The sequence below is a fragment of the Pseudopodoces humilis genome, chromosome 8, assembly GCF_049639895.1.
Source record: "Pseudopodoces humilis isolate 2021_Gansu_Grassland_sample_001 chromosome 8, ASM4963989v1, whole genome shotgun sequence".
Lineage (NCBI taxonomy): Eukaryota > Metazoa > Chordata > Aves > Passeriformes > Paridae > Pseudopodoces > Pseudopodoces humilis.
The window spans coordinates 32,073,503-32,090,903 of record NC_142207.1 but is presented as its reverse complement, the minus strand read 5'-3'; the positions used below and the strand labels follow the sequence as shown (position 1 = coordinate 32,090,903).

The following is a 17,401-nucleotide window of genomic DNA, read 5'->3' as shown; positions in this document are numbered from 1 at the left end:
AGTTTCCCCATTGACTTCAAGAGAAGCACAATCAGGACTAGAATTATTAAAATAAATACCCTTAAAGCAGAGACTCTGTAACCACTTTCCAAATGCAGAAGCCTGTGTCAGCTTCATGCTCTTTTCATTATCTGGTGAAATTATTTTGATAGGTGAGATGCTAATTCTGTATGTGTTGTTTCCTTTGTGTGTCCTTAATATTTATGGAATATCCAGCTGATTTTTTGCTGAAGCTAACAAAAAATACCCTGCAGCTTGCAATAAGCCCAGGCTGTTGTTACACACGTGGTCAGTAGATATCACAGGGAAATATTCAGTGTGCAACGCTCAGCAGTTCTGCAGGCTTAAAAAAATTATTTTTGCATAATGGCAACGCTGCAGCCATTAAGTCAACTTTAGAAAACATAGTTATCTTAAAACAAAAGGAACAGAAGTGTTCATTTATGCTTCATAACCTGTTATTTCTCAAAGTCCTGGAGCCTTGTTCAGCTGTAAGCCTCGGTGCTATCTGCATCCTGCAGCAGGGGATGCTGGAGAGGAGAAGAAATGCACAGGCACCAGAAGGGTGTCAAAGCAAGTGAGGCTTCTGGTGCTGGGAAGAGCGTTAATCATCCCATAATGAAGTGTGTGTTTGTTTCTGGCAGATAATTTGAGAAAGAAAAGAATAAGAGCTAAGAAATTTCTTTTTCCTTCTGTTGTTCCTGTGTGCATCTTTTGCAGTTACATAATCAAGAGTAATTAGTGAGATATTCATCAAGGATAACTGGCTTTCATTTATCTTACAGATGCAAGTGTGAAAAATATTTAATGTTCTGATTTTCCTCATGATTCTGAAATGGGATGGTTTTCATTAGATTTTGCTTTTCATTTTAAGTTCAAGAGTAATTTATTTTTTCCCAATAAAGTTAGGTAGGAAAATCTAACTTGAGACACCCTACGAGATGCTTTGACACAAGTACATAGTCTCAAAAGCGAATTATGTTTCATGAAAAGTTAATTTCAGTCTTTATATTAGAAAATTAGAAACAACCAATATGAATTTTCAGTTGTATAACATAATCCATGTATTTTATATATATTGGTAGGTTCTAAATGCAAAAGCTGTCTCAACAGTTCTCTTTTGCAGACTCCACAACAAAGTGTACTACTGTGTGTCGTACAAGTGTGCTCATGAGCAACTTAGAGTTGTTTGAGAAAATTTGCATCACATCAATTAATTTAAAGTTAGTGAAGATCTTCTGAGTTGTGAAGAATCTCATCTTCTCCTCACCTGCCTCCTGTCAGGCCCATGATGGATGGATAAAACAATACCAACCTTCCTCTCCTCTTAAATGATCCCCACTGCCTTCCCAGTCTGGGATGATGCTCTAGAAAAAGAGCAGTTCCACATCTAATCAACCTTTTCAGGAATATTATGGGCTCCAAAAACTTGCTGCTTTTAAATCCTGCATATAACTACGTGTGTGTTAGATTTCTCCTAATATTAAAAGACCATCAGGGGGGAATGGCTGCAATCTGTGGTAGAAATACAAAGGGAAAAAGGATTACTCACAGCCTGTATGTTATTTGTTGTCATCATTTACAGTGTGGCTGTGTCACAAAGTTGTGGAGCTCTTGGTATTTAAGAAAAGGTTTAAATTTTGCAGCTGAACATGAGACACAAATAGCCACAGGCAGAAGCAGCTCCTAACTTGGAACAAACTGAAAGTTATTGCTAAGCCAGCAATAGATTAATGTCATTTTTTAAAGGCCTCTTAAAAGGAAGGTGAGTGGCCTGTGTGGTCTGTAGGCTGGAAATGTGAGGAGGTAACTCCTGCACAAGACAGAAATCCTACAAATGGTTGTTTGGAAGGAGTTGCTGCTTTCTCACTCCCCGGGATCAGGTAAAACAGGGCTTTTCACATTCAATTCTGGGATTTCTGCCGGGCTGGAGATGCCCCAGTCCCTCTTGCTGGTGTCCTGGTGTCACACCTCCCTGGCAGGAAGCTTTTCCTTACTCTCATCAGCAGCTCCCCATGGAGTGGGTGTGGGTCACTGCTAAAAATACCCCCTTGTTCCTCATCTCTTTCAGGAACCTATCACAGCAATTAATTCCACAGTGGCAGCATGAAAAAGAAGGGAAAAAAATCTATTAATTTCTTCCTTAGCTTACTTCTTCTTTTTAATTTCTCCTTTCTGTGGAAAAGACGTGCTTTGTGTAACTTGTGCTAGGGAAGGCCTGCAGCACTAGCAGGGTAAATTCTTTGGGTATTACAGTATTGTTTTCTTGGAGCTTTAATTTTTCCCTCTAATCTTTACAAGAGGAGAATTATTATTATTATTATTATTATTATTATTATTATTATTATTATTATTATTATATACTAAATATAATTATATTATTATAATTATATTTATTATATATAATTATTATAATTAGTAAATAATAATAATAATAATGATAATAATAATAATAATAATAATAATAAGAAGAAGAAGAAGAAGAAGAAGAAGAAGAAGAAGAAGAAGAAGAAGAAGAAGAAGAAGAAATTGTCATGAAAAGTATGTAGAATTGAAGACCAGAGGACAAGGGAGAGATGCTGCCCTGTTGTGCTGTGTAAAGTGGTCTCCAGCTGCCAACAGTAAAAAATACATATACTTTCACAAACAATGAAGACAGAAGGAAAATAAGTGCATTTTACATCTTAGTAAGCAATGTTTTCTACTTTACATGGCATATTTCATTCCCCATTTGAGCATTTACAGGTGTTACATGAGCTGTGTTCTAGTCAGTTATTATTTATAATTGATGAGGCTCGATCCTCTTTGTGAAAGACTCTAATCTGGTTTGGTGTGACAAGTGTTTATCTGGTGAGTTCTTGTCTCTCTGTTCTGTTTGCTGCACCATGATCCACATAAAGCAGCATTATCCCAGCTCAGCTAGCAGGGAGTGACTGGCAGCAGTCCTGCAGCATTCAGAGACAGGGGGAATATGCACAGCTCCTACAGTCATCACTGGAAGCTAAGCAGCCCCATGTATATATACTCATGTTAATACTCATTACATAGCAAAGAGGTTTTTTTTAAAAAACAAATCAAATACAAGCAAAAAAAAAAATAATTCTATAAATATGTTATCATAAAATAAATATGTATTTATTAAAAACATGCTTTTTATCATGTACAGATTTAGAGGGAAGATATTTTTTTAAAAAAATAAATCCAAATGCCGATTTTGTCCCACTTCCACCACTACCAACCCATGTTGCCCATGTTTAGGTAATTAGGAAATTTCTGAAGGGCAGGAAGGGGCTGCAGTGGACTTCCAGCTCCTTTCAGGGTGCAGATGGAGTCATAGAAAGGATAGGAGCTGGGGAAGCTCCTGCTGGACCTGCAGCATTGAATGGCCCATGTCTCCATGATCCCAGCCTGCTGCTGGCTGGGCAGGTGGAGAAGGAGTGGGCTTGGTCTTTTATTTTGATGAGTTATTTTTAAAAGCTAAAACCACATAAATTAATGATTTAGTGACTACTGAGAATACAGACATTTTTCCTGATAAAATGAAAAGACAATAAAGCATCCATATTTGATGTCATGGCTGTTAAATTCTGTCATTTTATACTTCCATTGATCAGAAAATGAATTTATGGCCTGTGTATTTTCAGCACTGTAAAAGTACATGTAATTTAATTGTTCATCTAAGGTCACAAGCAAATTAGCATTATAATATCTGAACTGCACTGCTCTAAAATCCCCTGCTAGACATCCTTCTGACTCCTGCAATTATAAAAACTGTTCCCGTTGGTTCTTGACCCTGTTAAAGCTGTTCCTAGATAAACTTTGCAGGGATGGTTTGTGAGAGCCTGTTTGAATGAGCAGTCCTTCGGTGATGCCTTTGTGCTGGTGGGATTGCTGGTTTTTCTGTGGGATATTTGCACCACAGAGCCTGGATCAATCCTGATGCTTGTTACCATTTCCCCTTTGGTCTCATAAACTCTGTTAAAAGTCTCACTGCTTTTCTTCAGAGTCAGTTCTGACAACATTAAGTTATGTGTTCAAAGCTATAAAATTGTTTGAGGCTGGGGTTTTTTGCCCCCCCTCATTTTATCACCTTGATGCCATGGTATTCATGTAGGTTGAGTTTCACTAGACAGCCTTTATGTGCTTTTGCTGTCCTGGGTCTATTTATTAATTAATTCCTTCTCTGTGGTCCATTAGTTTAAAGGGCTATTGCTACAAGTGATTGAATCTTGAGTTTAAAAACAAAAAAAAAAGCCAGCAGACACTTTTCAGGGTGACAAAATAATGATGTAAGAGATGCATTTAATGCCATAATGTGTCTTTGAGACATCCTCTTTTTTTGAGAGGATTTGATCCTTGGGGGGATTTCAGGCACCTGGCTCTGGCAGCAGGATCTGGGCTTGTGGTTTTGCTATTATAAAATTCAGGGGAGAATTAGGAGAGTCATGATTAGGAAACCTGGAATTAGGAAAGTTTTTGAAAAGCAGCATGCTGAAATCAGCTGTCTAACAAGAAAAGGGTGAAGAGGCCAGGAATGGGGTTCCTATTGGAAATCCTCTTAGGATTCCCCTGATTTTTCTTACACTTGTCTTCCACAGCAACTCTGAGAGCAACAAAGCTCTATGTCTGTGAGTGAAATGCAGCCACACCTGAGCTTGGAGCTCCTGTGGCCATCTCATGGGCATTTTTTATCCATGCACAGGTACACAGGAGCCTGTAAAAGTCTTGTTTTTCATCTAGACTGATGAGCCTCAGCTCAGCATAATGTACCGGCTGTGCACTAAGATACCTGACTGCCTCTTTTAGAAACAGGTGGAATATTTCTGCTCCAGGCCCTGTGTTATGGTTAGATTTGTTAAAATAATCCAGCTTCTGCCCCAGGGACAGCAGCCCAGTGTCAGGATCACATTACAAGGCTGGAGAATCAGGGTCAGGCTTCCCATCCCTTCAGGCTGGGCAGAATCATTTGAGAGCCACAGCGCCCGTGCTCTGCACCTCCAGCACAGCAATTCAGTGTATGGGGATAATGATGAAGGCATTTAGGTCTGATGGAGAAATGTCATTTAATTATTCATTGTGAACTGCGGGCTGAACTCTGCTGGCTGGGTCACACGTATTTTCAGCTGCTTCATAAGCAGAGGAAAATACCTGCTAATTATTTGCCTACTGATCCATGGAAAAAACCAAACATAACAGGCAATAAACTAGCTATTGAAGTTAGCATTAGTGAGCAGCTCTGCCACATGAAAAGTGGGAAGGAAAAGATGGTTTATAGGTACAAGCCACATTTGTTTTTCTGTTGCTGCTGTTTACTTTGAACAACTTTAGGGGGGTCCTTCTGATGGTAAGAATTCATGGACTGATGGCATGATTGGGTAATATCTCATTTTCATTTGCATAATTCAAGTGAAACCGAGGATTTGCAGCTAAGGGCAGCATAAATGCAGTGCCAGCAATCCCGAGCATGACTGAGTGCAGTAAGGGAATGCAGGTGATGATAGTTCATCACATGGCTAAAAATACCAAAGTAGGAAACAACTACAGCATCAAAAAAAAAAGAAAAAAAAATTGAGGGGGATGCAGTTACTCATTTAGATGATCTTTAATTTAAAGGAAATAACATTTTTTCTTAAAACACCAGGTGCTTTTCTTGTGGTTCAGAGCTAGATAGAATTCCACTTAGACAAGCATTTTTTCAGAATAAAGACCTCGGGAGCTGGCAAGGTATAATCTTTGCAGATTGTTAAAGCACTCCATGAAAGACTGAGATACCAGTTGTGAGAACAAAAAAAAAAAAAAAACAAATCCCATTTTGTAAGTTGTTCATTTTTTCTGCTAAGAGCAGTTTTCTGTGTCAGGAAAGGGAGGGTGTATCTCCCAGGAGGTCTGACAGAAGGGGAGCTCTGGGACCAGGAGCTCTCCAGAAGAGCTGAGCACACAAAACTTGTGCCACATCTACCTGTAGCCATCCAAGGAGAACAATTTTATTACTTAAAAACTGAGAACAGGCGTGGAGTGCTGCTAGCTTGCAGCAGTAAGAGTAAAGGGCTCAAAATCTGCTCAGACTCAAATCACTAATTGTAATCATCCCAGTAACTGCAGAAAAGTACTGTAGCTGGGAGGTGATTATGGATTTGTACACACCTCAGCTTCTCCCTTTTAACCGTGTGAGACAGCACCCTATTATCTTCCTTTTGTTCCCTCACTTCTCACTGCTTTCCTTAGCATTAGAGGGGAAAAATACCCTGAAAAAATATTGAGCTCCACAAAATGCAATTAAATCCTCTCTTTAAGTGCCAAGAGCTGGAGGTGAGGAGGGGAAGGAGCAAATTTGGTCTCTTCTCTTGTGCTTTGAGTGCTCAGGAGTTGCCTATGAAATGAAGTACTTCAGGTTTTGTGAGTGGCTGGTTGGAAGCGGGGTCAGTATCAAGCTATCTAGGCCAACAGGAGTGCACAGGGGTAAGATATGTTCAACAAAGATACTCCACATTTCAAGTATTCTTTATCTGGGAAAAATATTACATCTGGTTTAGAGTGTACTTATAACCTTATACTGTATTAGCACGATCAAACAAATTTTTATCAGTAGAAAATTTTGATGTATAGAAAATATACATGGTGGGAGATGTGATTACATTTCAGGTTATTTTTCTCTATCTATCAAGGATATCCAGGCATTTGAAAAACAATGCAAAAATAGAAAAATTGAAAATAGAAAACAGTACTCATTTTTCTGCAAGTTTGTTTTCTCTGCATGTTTCTCCATATTTATTTATTGCCATTGAATGGATTGCCCAGGTGGTGTTACCATCACCCAAAATGGCAAAGACTACTGTGTGACTGGCTTGGAATATCTCAAGGTGGTTTGTACCCATAAGGATCATGGAGTGCAGCTGTGTGCCCCTTGCAGAACCCCCTAACACCATGTGTCACCAGGAGCCAGCTGGTCCCTCAGCTGGTTTTGCTTCTGCAAATCACTGTGGCCACTGTTCATGGCCAGTCATTTGCCCTGGACACTAGAAAAATAGAAATAGAAAAATAGAAGCTTCTACTGCCACTGCAGGGTTTGATTTACAGCCTCGGAAGGAGCTTGGGTTAATGCAATGATAAAGGTACACAGACATCAAGCAGAGAAATCATCAGCTTACATTCCTATAGTTGCAAGTCAGAATATGCCTTAAGTAAATAAGAAACTGTATTGGGTAAGATGGTGGAGCGTTTTAAACTGTAGTAGTGTGATTTTATAGAGTAAGCCATGAATCTAGGTGTTACAATAGAAGCACATGTGTGTACATGAGCTAGCAGACCTTTGGGTGAAGGGCAGGCACAATGCAGCAGAACTTAGCAAAGGTGATAGGTGATAAAGTCAAAATAAACTCTGTGGCAACTGTCCATTGGACCAAAATGTTGTATATTGCTGTGTAGGAAAGAAACTGGTGACTACCTTTGAGGTAGGGCAGATTTATTACTCCTCCAAAATCTCACGCCTTGAGACTGATGCCTTATCTGATTTATCTGAGCAATAAATCATCCTAATAGCCTCTGTAGTCCCCTCCCTCATTATTTATCCCAACAAGGGGGTAACAAGTGACTGGGTTCTTCCCAGAATTGTGAGATTATGGTTTTGTAAGATGATGTCATAGGACATAATCAGGGCACACTGAGCACCAGTGGCGTCTGGGACCTACTGGAATGCATTTTGCTGACATGAAGAACCAGGGAAGCCCCTGCATATTGTCCTCCTGTGATATAAAGAAAACAAGATTCCCTTTTTGTGTGGAGAATCAGAGCTGAGCACTTCCATTTCCCTCCAAAGAAGCAGGCTGGAGATAAAATCACATGTGATCCTGGATTACACCTCGGTATCTGTATAGCTGCTGTGTCAGGCACCAGTGAGAGCAGGAAACACAGGCTCCTTCAAAGGGACAATCTCCTCATTTCAGAATACAAGACTTCTCTGTCCATCACATCCCTTGGAGAGCCCTGCTGGGTCAGGACCCCAGCATCCTGGGCAGAAAAAATCCAGATTTAACATCATCTGGGGGGGGGGTCAATAGGCTTTTGAGAGGCTTTGCAGAAAAATACCTGGGGTGGTCTCATTTTTTTATTGGTATCTCAAAAAGCAGTTATTCCATGGGGAATGTTTTGGGGAAGAACCGTGAGCAAAATTCTGGGTGAACTTTGCCTCATCCCACTGAGGCTGGTCTTCATCATCACAAAAGCTAGGGTAAAATTTGCTAGGCTGTCTCTAACCCATCTCTGGCATCTCTAGGTATTTGGGTTGTTCCATTGAAATCCTTAAATTTGTTGAATGGCTAGGTCTGGAATAATTCATGCGGTGACCACTTACCAGCAAGTAACTGTCATTACAATGTTTCTCATCCCAGGGGTTTTTATGTGCATTATGTGGCTGTTTGTTGCAGAGACTGAAGGAACTGAAACAGAGGGAGTTTGCTCGAAATGTAGCATCTAAGTCACGAAAAGATGAAAGAAAGCAGGAGAAAGCCCTTCAACGTTTGCACAAGCTAGCTGAGCTAAGGAAACAGAGAACGTGGTAAGTCCATAGCTGCTCAAACAGAAAAAAATACCTTTAAATAAGCCCTCCACTGATAGCTGATGCTGTGGGACACGGGAGGCCCTTGGCTGTAGCCACACACACATGTTTTTAGGGTGTTTCAGAAGCGTTCTGTGCGCAGTATTTGGTTCACGCTGTGTGCAGGAATTGATGTTTAACATTGCTTTTTCAGCTGAGCTAAAATGACACGTATTTCTAGTTTAAAAAAAAAATGTGTTTCATATATATTTCATAAAAGCAGGCACTTTGGTTGAAAGCTGAGTGAACTAGGTCATGCATTTGCAGGCTGACACTACTTCATTGATGAGGTGAGGAACACAGTCTGTCTCTCTAGGATGTAACAGATCTCTGCGATTTAGTTTTCAAAATGCTCGCCTGGGAAAGCATCCAGAAACCTAGCTTTAGATCTCAATAGCTGGATTTTTTTATATTAAAAGGTAAGTGCTCCTTTCCCCCTGCTCAGCAGTGTTTACCTCCCTCTGCAAAAGTGACTCCCTGCTACTCGTACATTTTTAGTATTGTATCTAGGCAAGCTGTTGAAATTAGTACTGAGCTTGCTAGTTGTGACTGAATTCTCAAAATATGACACAGTTCTGACACTGATAAGCCACTGAAAATATATGTACTTGTCACAGTGTAATCTCTGAAGAGAAAAAGAAAGAAAAAGATGTCGATGCTCATGTGCAAATATTTTCTCTTTATTCAGCCTCCACCCCCACAGATGAACTAACAGAGAAGTCCAACCAAGCTGCAGCTCTTGTTCAGAAATAGTCTCTTTGTCCCTAGTTTGGATGGTGGGCAGAGTCCTGAATCAAAGTCTGACTGAGCAGGTGGATGGGGCATGAATGCTGTGGGGTCTGTTTGACAGGAGCAACACAACACCTAAGTCTTCAATCCTCTTAACATAACTCACGTGGAGAATCTTTCTCCTCCATGAGTGTTTTAACTCTCCATATTTTGTACTTGAGTATGTTAGATATCATTCCCCCTAAACATGCTCCAAAACCAGAATTTTGCATATTTCATGAGCAAGAGGAAAGAGGAACTTACTGTTTTCCTTTTTCCATGTTAGTGAAACACAGATTCTGCAAGCCTTTGTTGTTTTTAGATTATTTGGGGTTTTTTTTAAATATCCTTTTTGCTGGCTCCTGAAGGAGAATTTCTATCTGACCCTAATTTATCTATTTCATAATTGCTATTTATTAAGACTGAGCATCCTTACAGGTGTGACATAGACAGACACATAGGATTTTTTAAACTGGCATTTTCTAGGCTGGTTTTGTAGAAGTCGCTATTTTATTCTGTGAAAGAAAGGATTTTCGTGTGGATTTAAAATATATTTCAGATTTATAAAGAACTGGGCCAGGCAGGAATTCTCATGAGGAATTCCTTTCTCATAAAACCTCTGCCTTAATTTCTAGACTTAATTTCTAGACTTAATTTCTAGATGGGGTAAAGTTATTATTCTTCATCTCAGCACTTCTTGGGGTCCGAAATGACACTTGGAAGTTTTACCAATGACTCACCAGCGAGTATTGCTATGCACTGTAACACAGAGAGATTTGGCTAGAACAAACAAATGGTTTTAACATGGGTCCATTACTCCTAGTGCTGAGCAGTTTCTGTGGATTCTGGAAAATTGTCAGCTTAAACACTTTTTGCATTTCTCTTTGCTTCCTATTAAGTCAAATAGAACAGATGGGAAGAGGGCATGAAATGAAGAACAGAAGTAGACAGTGATAAATTTTTTTCTCAAGAGGGATGAATCACTTTACTTCTGTCAGCTGAAATCCTCTCTCCAGTTTTATTTCTCCATGAAAGAAATTACTGAGATGGTTTGGTTTGTGCACACAAACAGGATGGGAGCTGCTGGGGGCTTGCCTGTAGGCAGAGCAGCAGTCACTGGAATGATGACTAGGGGGAAGTGCTCTATGAAGCACTCTCTGTTTTAATATGTTGTGTAGCATGAAGGAATGTAAAACTGCTATCTGTAGTAACAGCGTTGCAACCATGGTGGTCTGCTGAGAGGAGAAGAGAGATTTCTGTGGAGATAGACAGTTTCTTCTTTGGCCAGCCAGTGTGTCCAGGAAAAGTTAACTATTTTGTAGGAATATTAGTCCTTCAGCTGATAACTTCACATGAAGGAGCTAGGAGCATAATATTTATTCATTCTTTTTTTTTTTTTTTTTACACCAGATCTTTATTATAAAAGATGGCATTTTTTTTGTAGTCTAAATGTACATATCCACAGAGTCTTCCTCTTTCCTTAAAAATCTCCCTTAAATGCCATTGTAATACCATGTTTCTGTCAGCAGTTCTCTGAACAGTACTGACTGAAAGTTTTATTTTCCTTCCTAGCGCTCCTGGAAGTGGCCCTATGTTCAAATCCACTACAGTGACTGTGCAAGATGATTGCAATGAAGTCCCCAAGAGCGCTGCCACAGATTCTGCCAAAAGCCAGGATTTCAGCTGTACATTAGTGCACGACATGCAGAATTGCAAAGACATTGCTTCTGTTATTCCTTCCGCTCCTGGGGATGCCGGTGGTCACCAATCCGACGCTAACAAACGCGGAGATCAGGTTCAAAGAGCTCAAGGACACAGAGTCGGGTTCTCCTTTGCTTTTCCTAAGAAAGCAGCAGTCAAACTGGAGTCTTCAGCTGCTGTTTTCTATGAGTTTAATGAGGAAACCTCCATGGAGCATGGATTTAGCAGAAGGAGTAGGTTTGTTCCGGGAACATGTAACCTTCAGTCTCCTTCAGCAGCAGAAATAGTTGTATGCCCTGAGGAGAAACACAACTGTTTTCACCCACTGGTGGAGAAATGCACAGAAACAGCAGAAGCTCCTGAAGCTCAGGAGCCAAAAGAGCTGTCCAGTGAGGAGAGCAGGGTGCTGGAGAGTCCAGCTTTACCTCCTGCCATGTCCCACTCAAAGCAGCCGGTGTCCTTGGGCACGGATGGCCACGGTGGGGATGTGAGTGCCGCCGACTCGGGGGACCAAACTCTGTCACCCTGTCCCTCTGCAGACAGTGCTCAAGTCCTGCCCCTGGATGGCAGCAGGCACGAGCTGCAGGCCAGCAGAGCTCCTGTGCAGGAACCTGGGGAGGATTGCTCCTCTCTGCAGGATGTTGTAGAGGAAAACTGTAACGATGGGAACAGTGATCCATCCGCAACTCAAACTGAAATAAAAAATCTGGGGGCAGATGCGGTAGTTCCACCACCATCTGAAGAAGGCGGTGGAGCCCCAAAAAGCAAACCAGACGTATACAAGAGACCCTGTCAACCCTTTGTTCCTGTTCTTAGCAAATATGGATCAAATATTCTTCAGTGGCCATCAGAAATGTTAATTTACACAAGTACAGATCCGTCAATTTCTTATAGCTGTAATCCTTTATATTTTGATTTTAAGTCAAGTGTAAGTGAAAGCCAAGAAAAGCGCAAGCATCGACCAAACATACCTCATTTGCACCATAAAACTGAATCTAACCATATCTTAGTCTCAGATTTTACAAAGAGACCTAACTCAGAGTGTGGTGATTATGAAGTAGAAGTGAATAAAAATGTGTGCAACTATACAATACCCCTGTTAAGTGATGTTTCCCTCTTCAGAAATTGTGACCTTGCAAAAAATCAAAACAAAGTGTCCTTGGATGAGTCACTCGGGATTAGAAAAATAGAAAAGTATCACATATCTCCTAACCCCTTACGACAAAACACTGTGATAGATGAGAAATACAACAAAGTCTGGATCAAAGAAGGCCATGAAAAATGGCTTCACAAAAGCAGAAAACGGAAAAGGAGAAGAAAATTATGTCATTGTCATTATCATCACTGTGGAGACACAACAATAGCAGAAATGGAGATGTCTCCAGTAACTGAAAAAGAAGTTACTTACAGAGACGAAAATAAGTATCAGCACCTCCAAAATAATGCAGAGAAGTGCAGACATGGTGCAGGAAATAGCTGGTTAACTGCAGGCGAGGTGCAGCAGTCACAGCCAAAATTTGGCATTGAGAAGGGACCTAAGAGAGTCACGTCTGCATCAGATCACATACACTGGGACAGAGGCTGGTGTGACTTTTGGAGTGCAAAAAACAGTGGCCAGCACCATGGATGTAAAAGACCACACAGAAAGAGCAAAGCGAGCTCCCGGAGGCAGGCGAGGCAGCTGGCTCCGAGCTCCAGGAGGCACAGCCTAAGGCACTCGAAAACCTGCTGTAGCTGGAAAGTCAGGAGGTCAAGCTGTAGCCCAGAGCATAAATGTTCAGGACAGTGCAGCGAGGAGAAGGGGCCGAGTCAAAACCAGCCCATAAAGAGAGGTTACAGCCTTCTGACAGAGGAACCCGAGAAACCTCACCGCAAGAGGAGGCAGCACACCTATTCCTCTTCCTCGGATGAAAGCTCATGTGGACAGGCATTATCAGCAGAGCAATGTCTAAGGGAAGGACACGCTTTAGCTACCTACCACAAGGCAAAAGGGAAGCGCAGGAAAAGGAAGACGAGAATCCATCAAATTTTCCTTGACAGGAGTGCGAAAAGCGAGCCCTCTGAATCTTCCAAAGAAAATTCCGCAAATCCTGTGTTAAATATTTTGGGGGACTTGCTGACTCGAGACGATCTAGAGGAAGCTAACGCAGCTCCCAAAGATGATGGTGATGATGCAAAAGACAGGGATGAAACAATGGAGCTGGAGGAAAGCAAGCCTCCTCTAGAAACTGCTGGCCCACAGGTGCTGGAAGATGCTAAATCGATGGCGTGCGCAGCGATGGGGAGCGCGCCCGCCACGCGTCCTGAGGTCACCACGAGTTCTGCTGCTGCTGCCCCCGAGCCCAGTGCCACAGCAGCTCCTGCCAAACAGGGTGCTCCCCAAGAGGGAAAGAAAAAGGAAAATGTCGACGGTCGTGAAAATCAAGCTCGTTACAAGGTTCCCGTCTCCAGCAGACACTTGGAACAAGCTCCTCCTAAGTCCTATCTTTGCCATTACGAGCTGGCCGAGTCTCTACCGCACGAGAAGATGGGTGAGGTGGCCGGCGAATGGGTGCAGTGCAATCCCGGCATATTTAGCAGCCCCCCGCCCTTGCCATTCAAAGAAGCACACGTAAACACCTTTCTGACCACGGAGCAGTTAATAGCCCCCTTCCCCCTGCCCGAGCCGGCGCTGATCCTCCCTCCCGACGGCCGCGAGAAGTTCAAAGAGCTCCCATCGGAGGCCTATCAGCAGGTGATGCCGCTGGCCAGCAAGGTGAAGTTCGCCTTCGCCCCTCCGGCCATGCAGCCCCCGGGCTCGGCGCTGCCGGCGCTGCCGCTGCCGCCGCCGCTGTGCTCTACCTCGGTCACCACCATCCACCACACCGTCCTGCAGCAGCACGCCGCCGCCGGCACAATCAAGCTCCTGCAGCCCCACCAGCAGCTCCTCTCGCAGTTGCCGGCTCTCTCCAGGGCTCCCTTACCTCAGGTCCCGCTGGGGCCGCGGCTGTGCCCGGCGGGACACGGGGCGCTGCTGGCCCCGGCGCAGCTGCCGCTGCTGCCGCCCTCGCTGCTGCCGCCGGCCCCGCTGGCCTTTCCCCCGCACAGCGTCTTCCCGTCCCTGCTGGCCCCGCACCCGGCCGTCATCCCCCTGCAGCCGCTCTTCTAGCGCACCAACCGCGGGGAAAAGCCTCCAGCTGAGCTTCAGCCTCAAGCTTTGCGGAGCCTGGAGTGATCCGGGGAAAGGAAACCGGTTCAAATGTTCCTCGGGAAGCATTTGCTACAAGTGTAATAATGATGCAACAAACGGACGTGCACGGCCAGTTCAGACCTATACTATTACTAAAGCACTGAATAGTCTGATACTAATTATGAACTATATATATATGTGAAAATCATGTCTTAGAATATGTATAATGTATATAAAATATATTTATAGTTCTATAACTTATGTTGTAAAGTATTCACTTTTTTGTTTTTTATCTTTGTGTATTTGCACCTATTTAATGTTTAGACAAAGCTGATGCACTATGTTTTGTACTATGTTCTCTGAAACTGTAAATCTAGTGACAAACTATCTCTTGCAATAAATTTTTGTTAACTACTTAAGAATATCTTTCATTATAAGCCTCATGGATGTTGTTCTTCCATGTCCTTCTGCAGCTGAATAGCATCTTCTGCCCCTGCTGTGCTGGGATAACCAGGTTTCCTACATGTCAGTGATTTATCAGGGGGGCTTAGGGGCCAGTACCTGGCGGGCAGCTGTCTCACCAAGGCACAGAGAAAGGGTAATAGATGTGTTTGTGTCGGAGGCTTGATGTCACCGTGACGAATTTTGCCCGCTTGCACCGTGAGCTCACACTGCTGACTGGTGGAGCTGATCCCTTTCACACTAAACCACAGAAAGGCAGTGTAACAAATGTAATGCTGGTGAATGGAAGGGGAAAAAAGGCCGGTATTGACAGCAGCTTGGCTTGGAGGGAATATTGCTGGTAGTGGAAGGGTAGAGCCCTGGTCCCACTGAGTGGTTTGTCTGATGGCCCACAGGTCTGTCAGAGAGAGGTTGTTGCTGCTGGGCAGTGTGTGAAGGCAGCAGGAGCACAGGAGCACGAAGGGGAGGTCAGGAAACCCACCACTGACACAAATTCTTACCTCACCTCACCCCCCTACTTCCCGCAGCATTTCACTAAAGAAATAGAATAACACAAACTAGAGATTAATTATAGTAATAATTTACTACCATCGTTTCTAACTGTATTCCAGAGACTTCTCCCTACCTCTGCAGCCTTTTCATTGCTGTCAGACCTCACACAGCTTTAGCTGGTGAAATCTCCTTATTTGCTTTAGCATGAGGTGTATCAGACCCGTGCCTGCGACGGTCCAGAATGAAAGCAGAAGTCACTCACCCCTCTGAGTTAAAACAAAGTGTTATCATGTGAGTGAAGCCAAGGATTTGCAGCATGAAGGTTAGTGCTAGAAGTAGGCTTCCATAATAAAAGGTAGGTAGGCTCTCCCAATTAATGACTTCTTTTCACCTTTTTATATACGATAATAAAATCATATAAAGTTGAACTGAAAGAATAGTGAATTTTAAGTATTCTTAATATACATTGCATATTAATAGCTACAGATTTGCAAAATTATGCTATATCTTACAACATATATATCTGGATCTTATTTTCTGCATTGATAGCATTAGAACTTAGCTGTATCAATATTGCAAGTTTTAGTATAATATTACATTAAAACTGTGGCAAACATCTTGCCACAATGATTACAGAGCCAGCTGCTCGAGGGACGCGAGCTTCCCATTTAGCAAAGGGCTAAATTATGTTAATAGGCAAAAAGAAAGAGCAGATGAGCAGCCAGGTTCTGGAGAGTGTCTGGATCCCCCACCTGAGGCTGCAGCAGGGAGTGGGAGTCAGGGAGCAGCCACCCCTGGAATGCCAGAAGGAAGGCAGATTTTCTCCAGCTCTAACTTCAGGTGGATGCCCCTTTCTAGTTCTGTGGTACCTACAAAATAGAGGACTACAGGACTTTATGCTCCTTCTTTATCTCAAGAGTGTGCCTGCATAAGGTGTTTGTCTCCACTGCCTCCTGTTGGAATCTCCTTTGGAAGCGGGAGGGCTGTCCTGGGTGATCTGGGTCCCTTGGCTGACGTGTCTTGGCTTCTGCACTTCTGCCCTCCTCTGTGGGAGACAGCACACACACTGCCCTGGGTTCTGATGTCCCGTCAAAGACAAAATCCCCCTCATCACAGAGCAGTACATTAAGAAAAAAAAAAAAAAAAAAGGAAAAGAATCCACGTAGGACAGATACGGTTGCACATTCTGGCAGATTAAAAATAGCCAGTTTAAAATTTTCAGTTGCAATGCTCATTGAAAAATCCCATCTGTGAACTTGAAGACCACGTTTTTTTCACCAAAATGTTCCAACAGCTTTGAATTCTACTTTTTCCTTACAATTTAAATTATTTTAGGTTGTTAAACAGTGTTAAGACATTGCACAATTCTTTATCTACTGTAATTGCTGTTCAATAGTGTATAAACTATTTAAAATAAAAGACTAATAACCATAAAATGTAATAATTTTCTAATATGGTATTGCCTTTAATGCTAGAACTGTTTGTATATGTGACTTCATATGTAAAAGCAAAAGCAGTATAAAAATAAATCATAAGTTAAGTTTCAAATTGAACACACTAAATTAAATTACCTAATGAAATATTCTTTCGAGTTTCTGTTTTATTCTTAAATACATAACTTCTAGTAAGTTATATAAGGGTAGCTGTTCTTCTTTTGTATATTTTTCCTGGTATTTTAGATTAAATGTGTATTTTTAATCCATAAATTGGTAGTCTGATTTATAAACAAAAACTATTGCAAGTGCTAAATAAGTGAATTTTTATAATTCTAAGTAAATTCTACCGAATTCCTTAAATCTAAATAATTTACATCTGAATTTACGAATTTGCACAGATCTAGTGTGTCTATGCTCCTGGCCACTTTGCCAGATTTAGAATTTACTGGGATTTCTTCCTAGTGCAGGCAGTAAAAGTGTTGCTCCCAAAGGGCAAGAATTAGACCTTGGGATCAAGCCCTAAGTGAGGTTAGAGATTTTTTTAAGTGGTTTCCCGGAGCAGCTCTGCACAGAAGTGCCTGAAAAGGTACTCTGTTCCATTGAGAGGAGAAGAATATCTTCATTTTGGTCCTTAGAAAGTTTCAGCCTGCCCAGACTGACCTTCCTGGGGACATTCCATTTCTCAGGTAACGTGAGCCATAACATAATGGTCCAGAGGAGCTCTTGGGCATTAAGGAACGTGACCCTTATGTTGTGAGGGACAGTTTGGAGTAACTGGGC

At 42.1% G+C, this 17,401-nt stretch overlaps 1 protein-coding gene across 1 annotated transcript in view; it reads left to right on the top strand.

Annotated features, from left to right (window-relative positions):
- The window catches only part of ZNF804A (zinc finger protein 804A), a 148,984-nt gene extending 134,774 nt beyond the window's left edge, over positions 1-14,210 (top strand). The window contains exons 3-4 of the mRNA XM_005528928.3: positions 8,424-8,554; positions 10,934-14,210. Of these exons, the coding sequence (XP_005528985.2) occupies positions 8,424-8,554; positions 10,934-14,210 (3,408 nt within the window). The remainder of the gene's footprint in view (positions 1-8,423; positions 8,555-10,933) is intronic.
- The last annotated feature ends 3,191 nt before the right edge of the window (positions 14,211-17,401 follow it).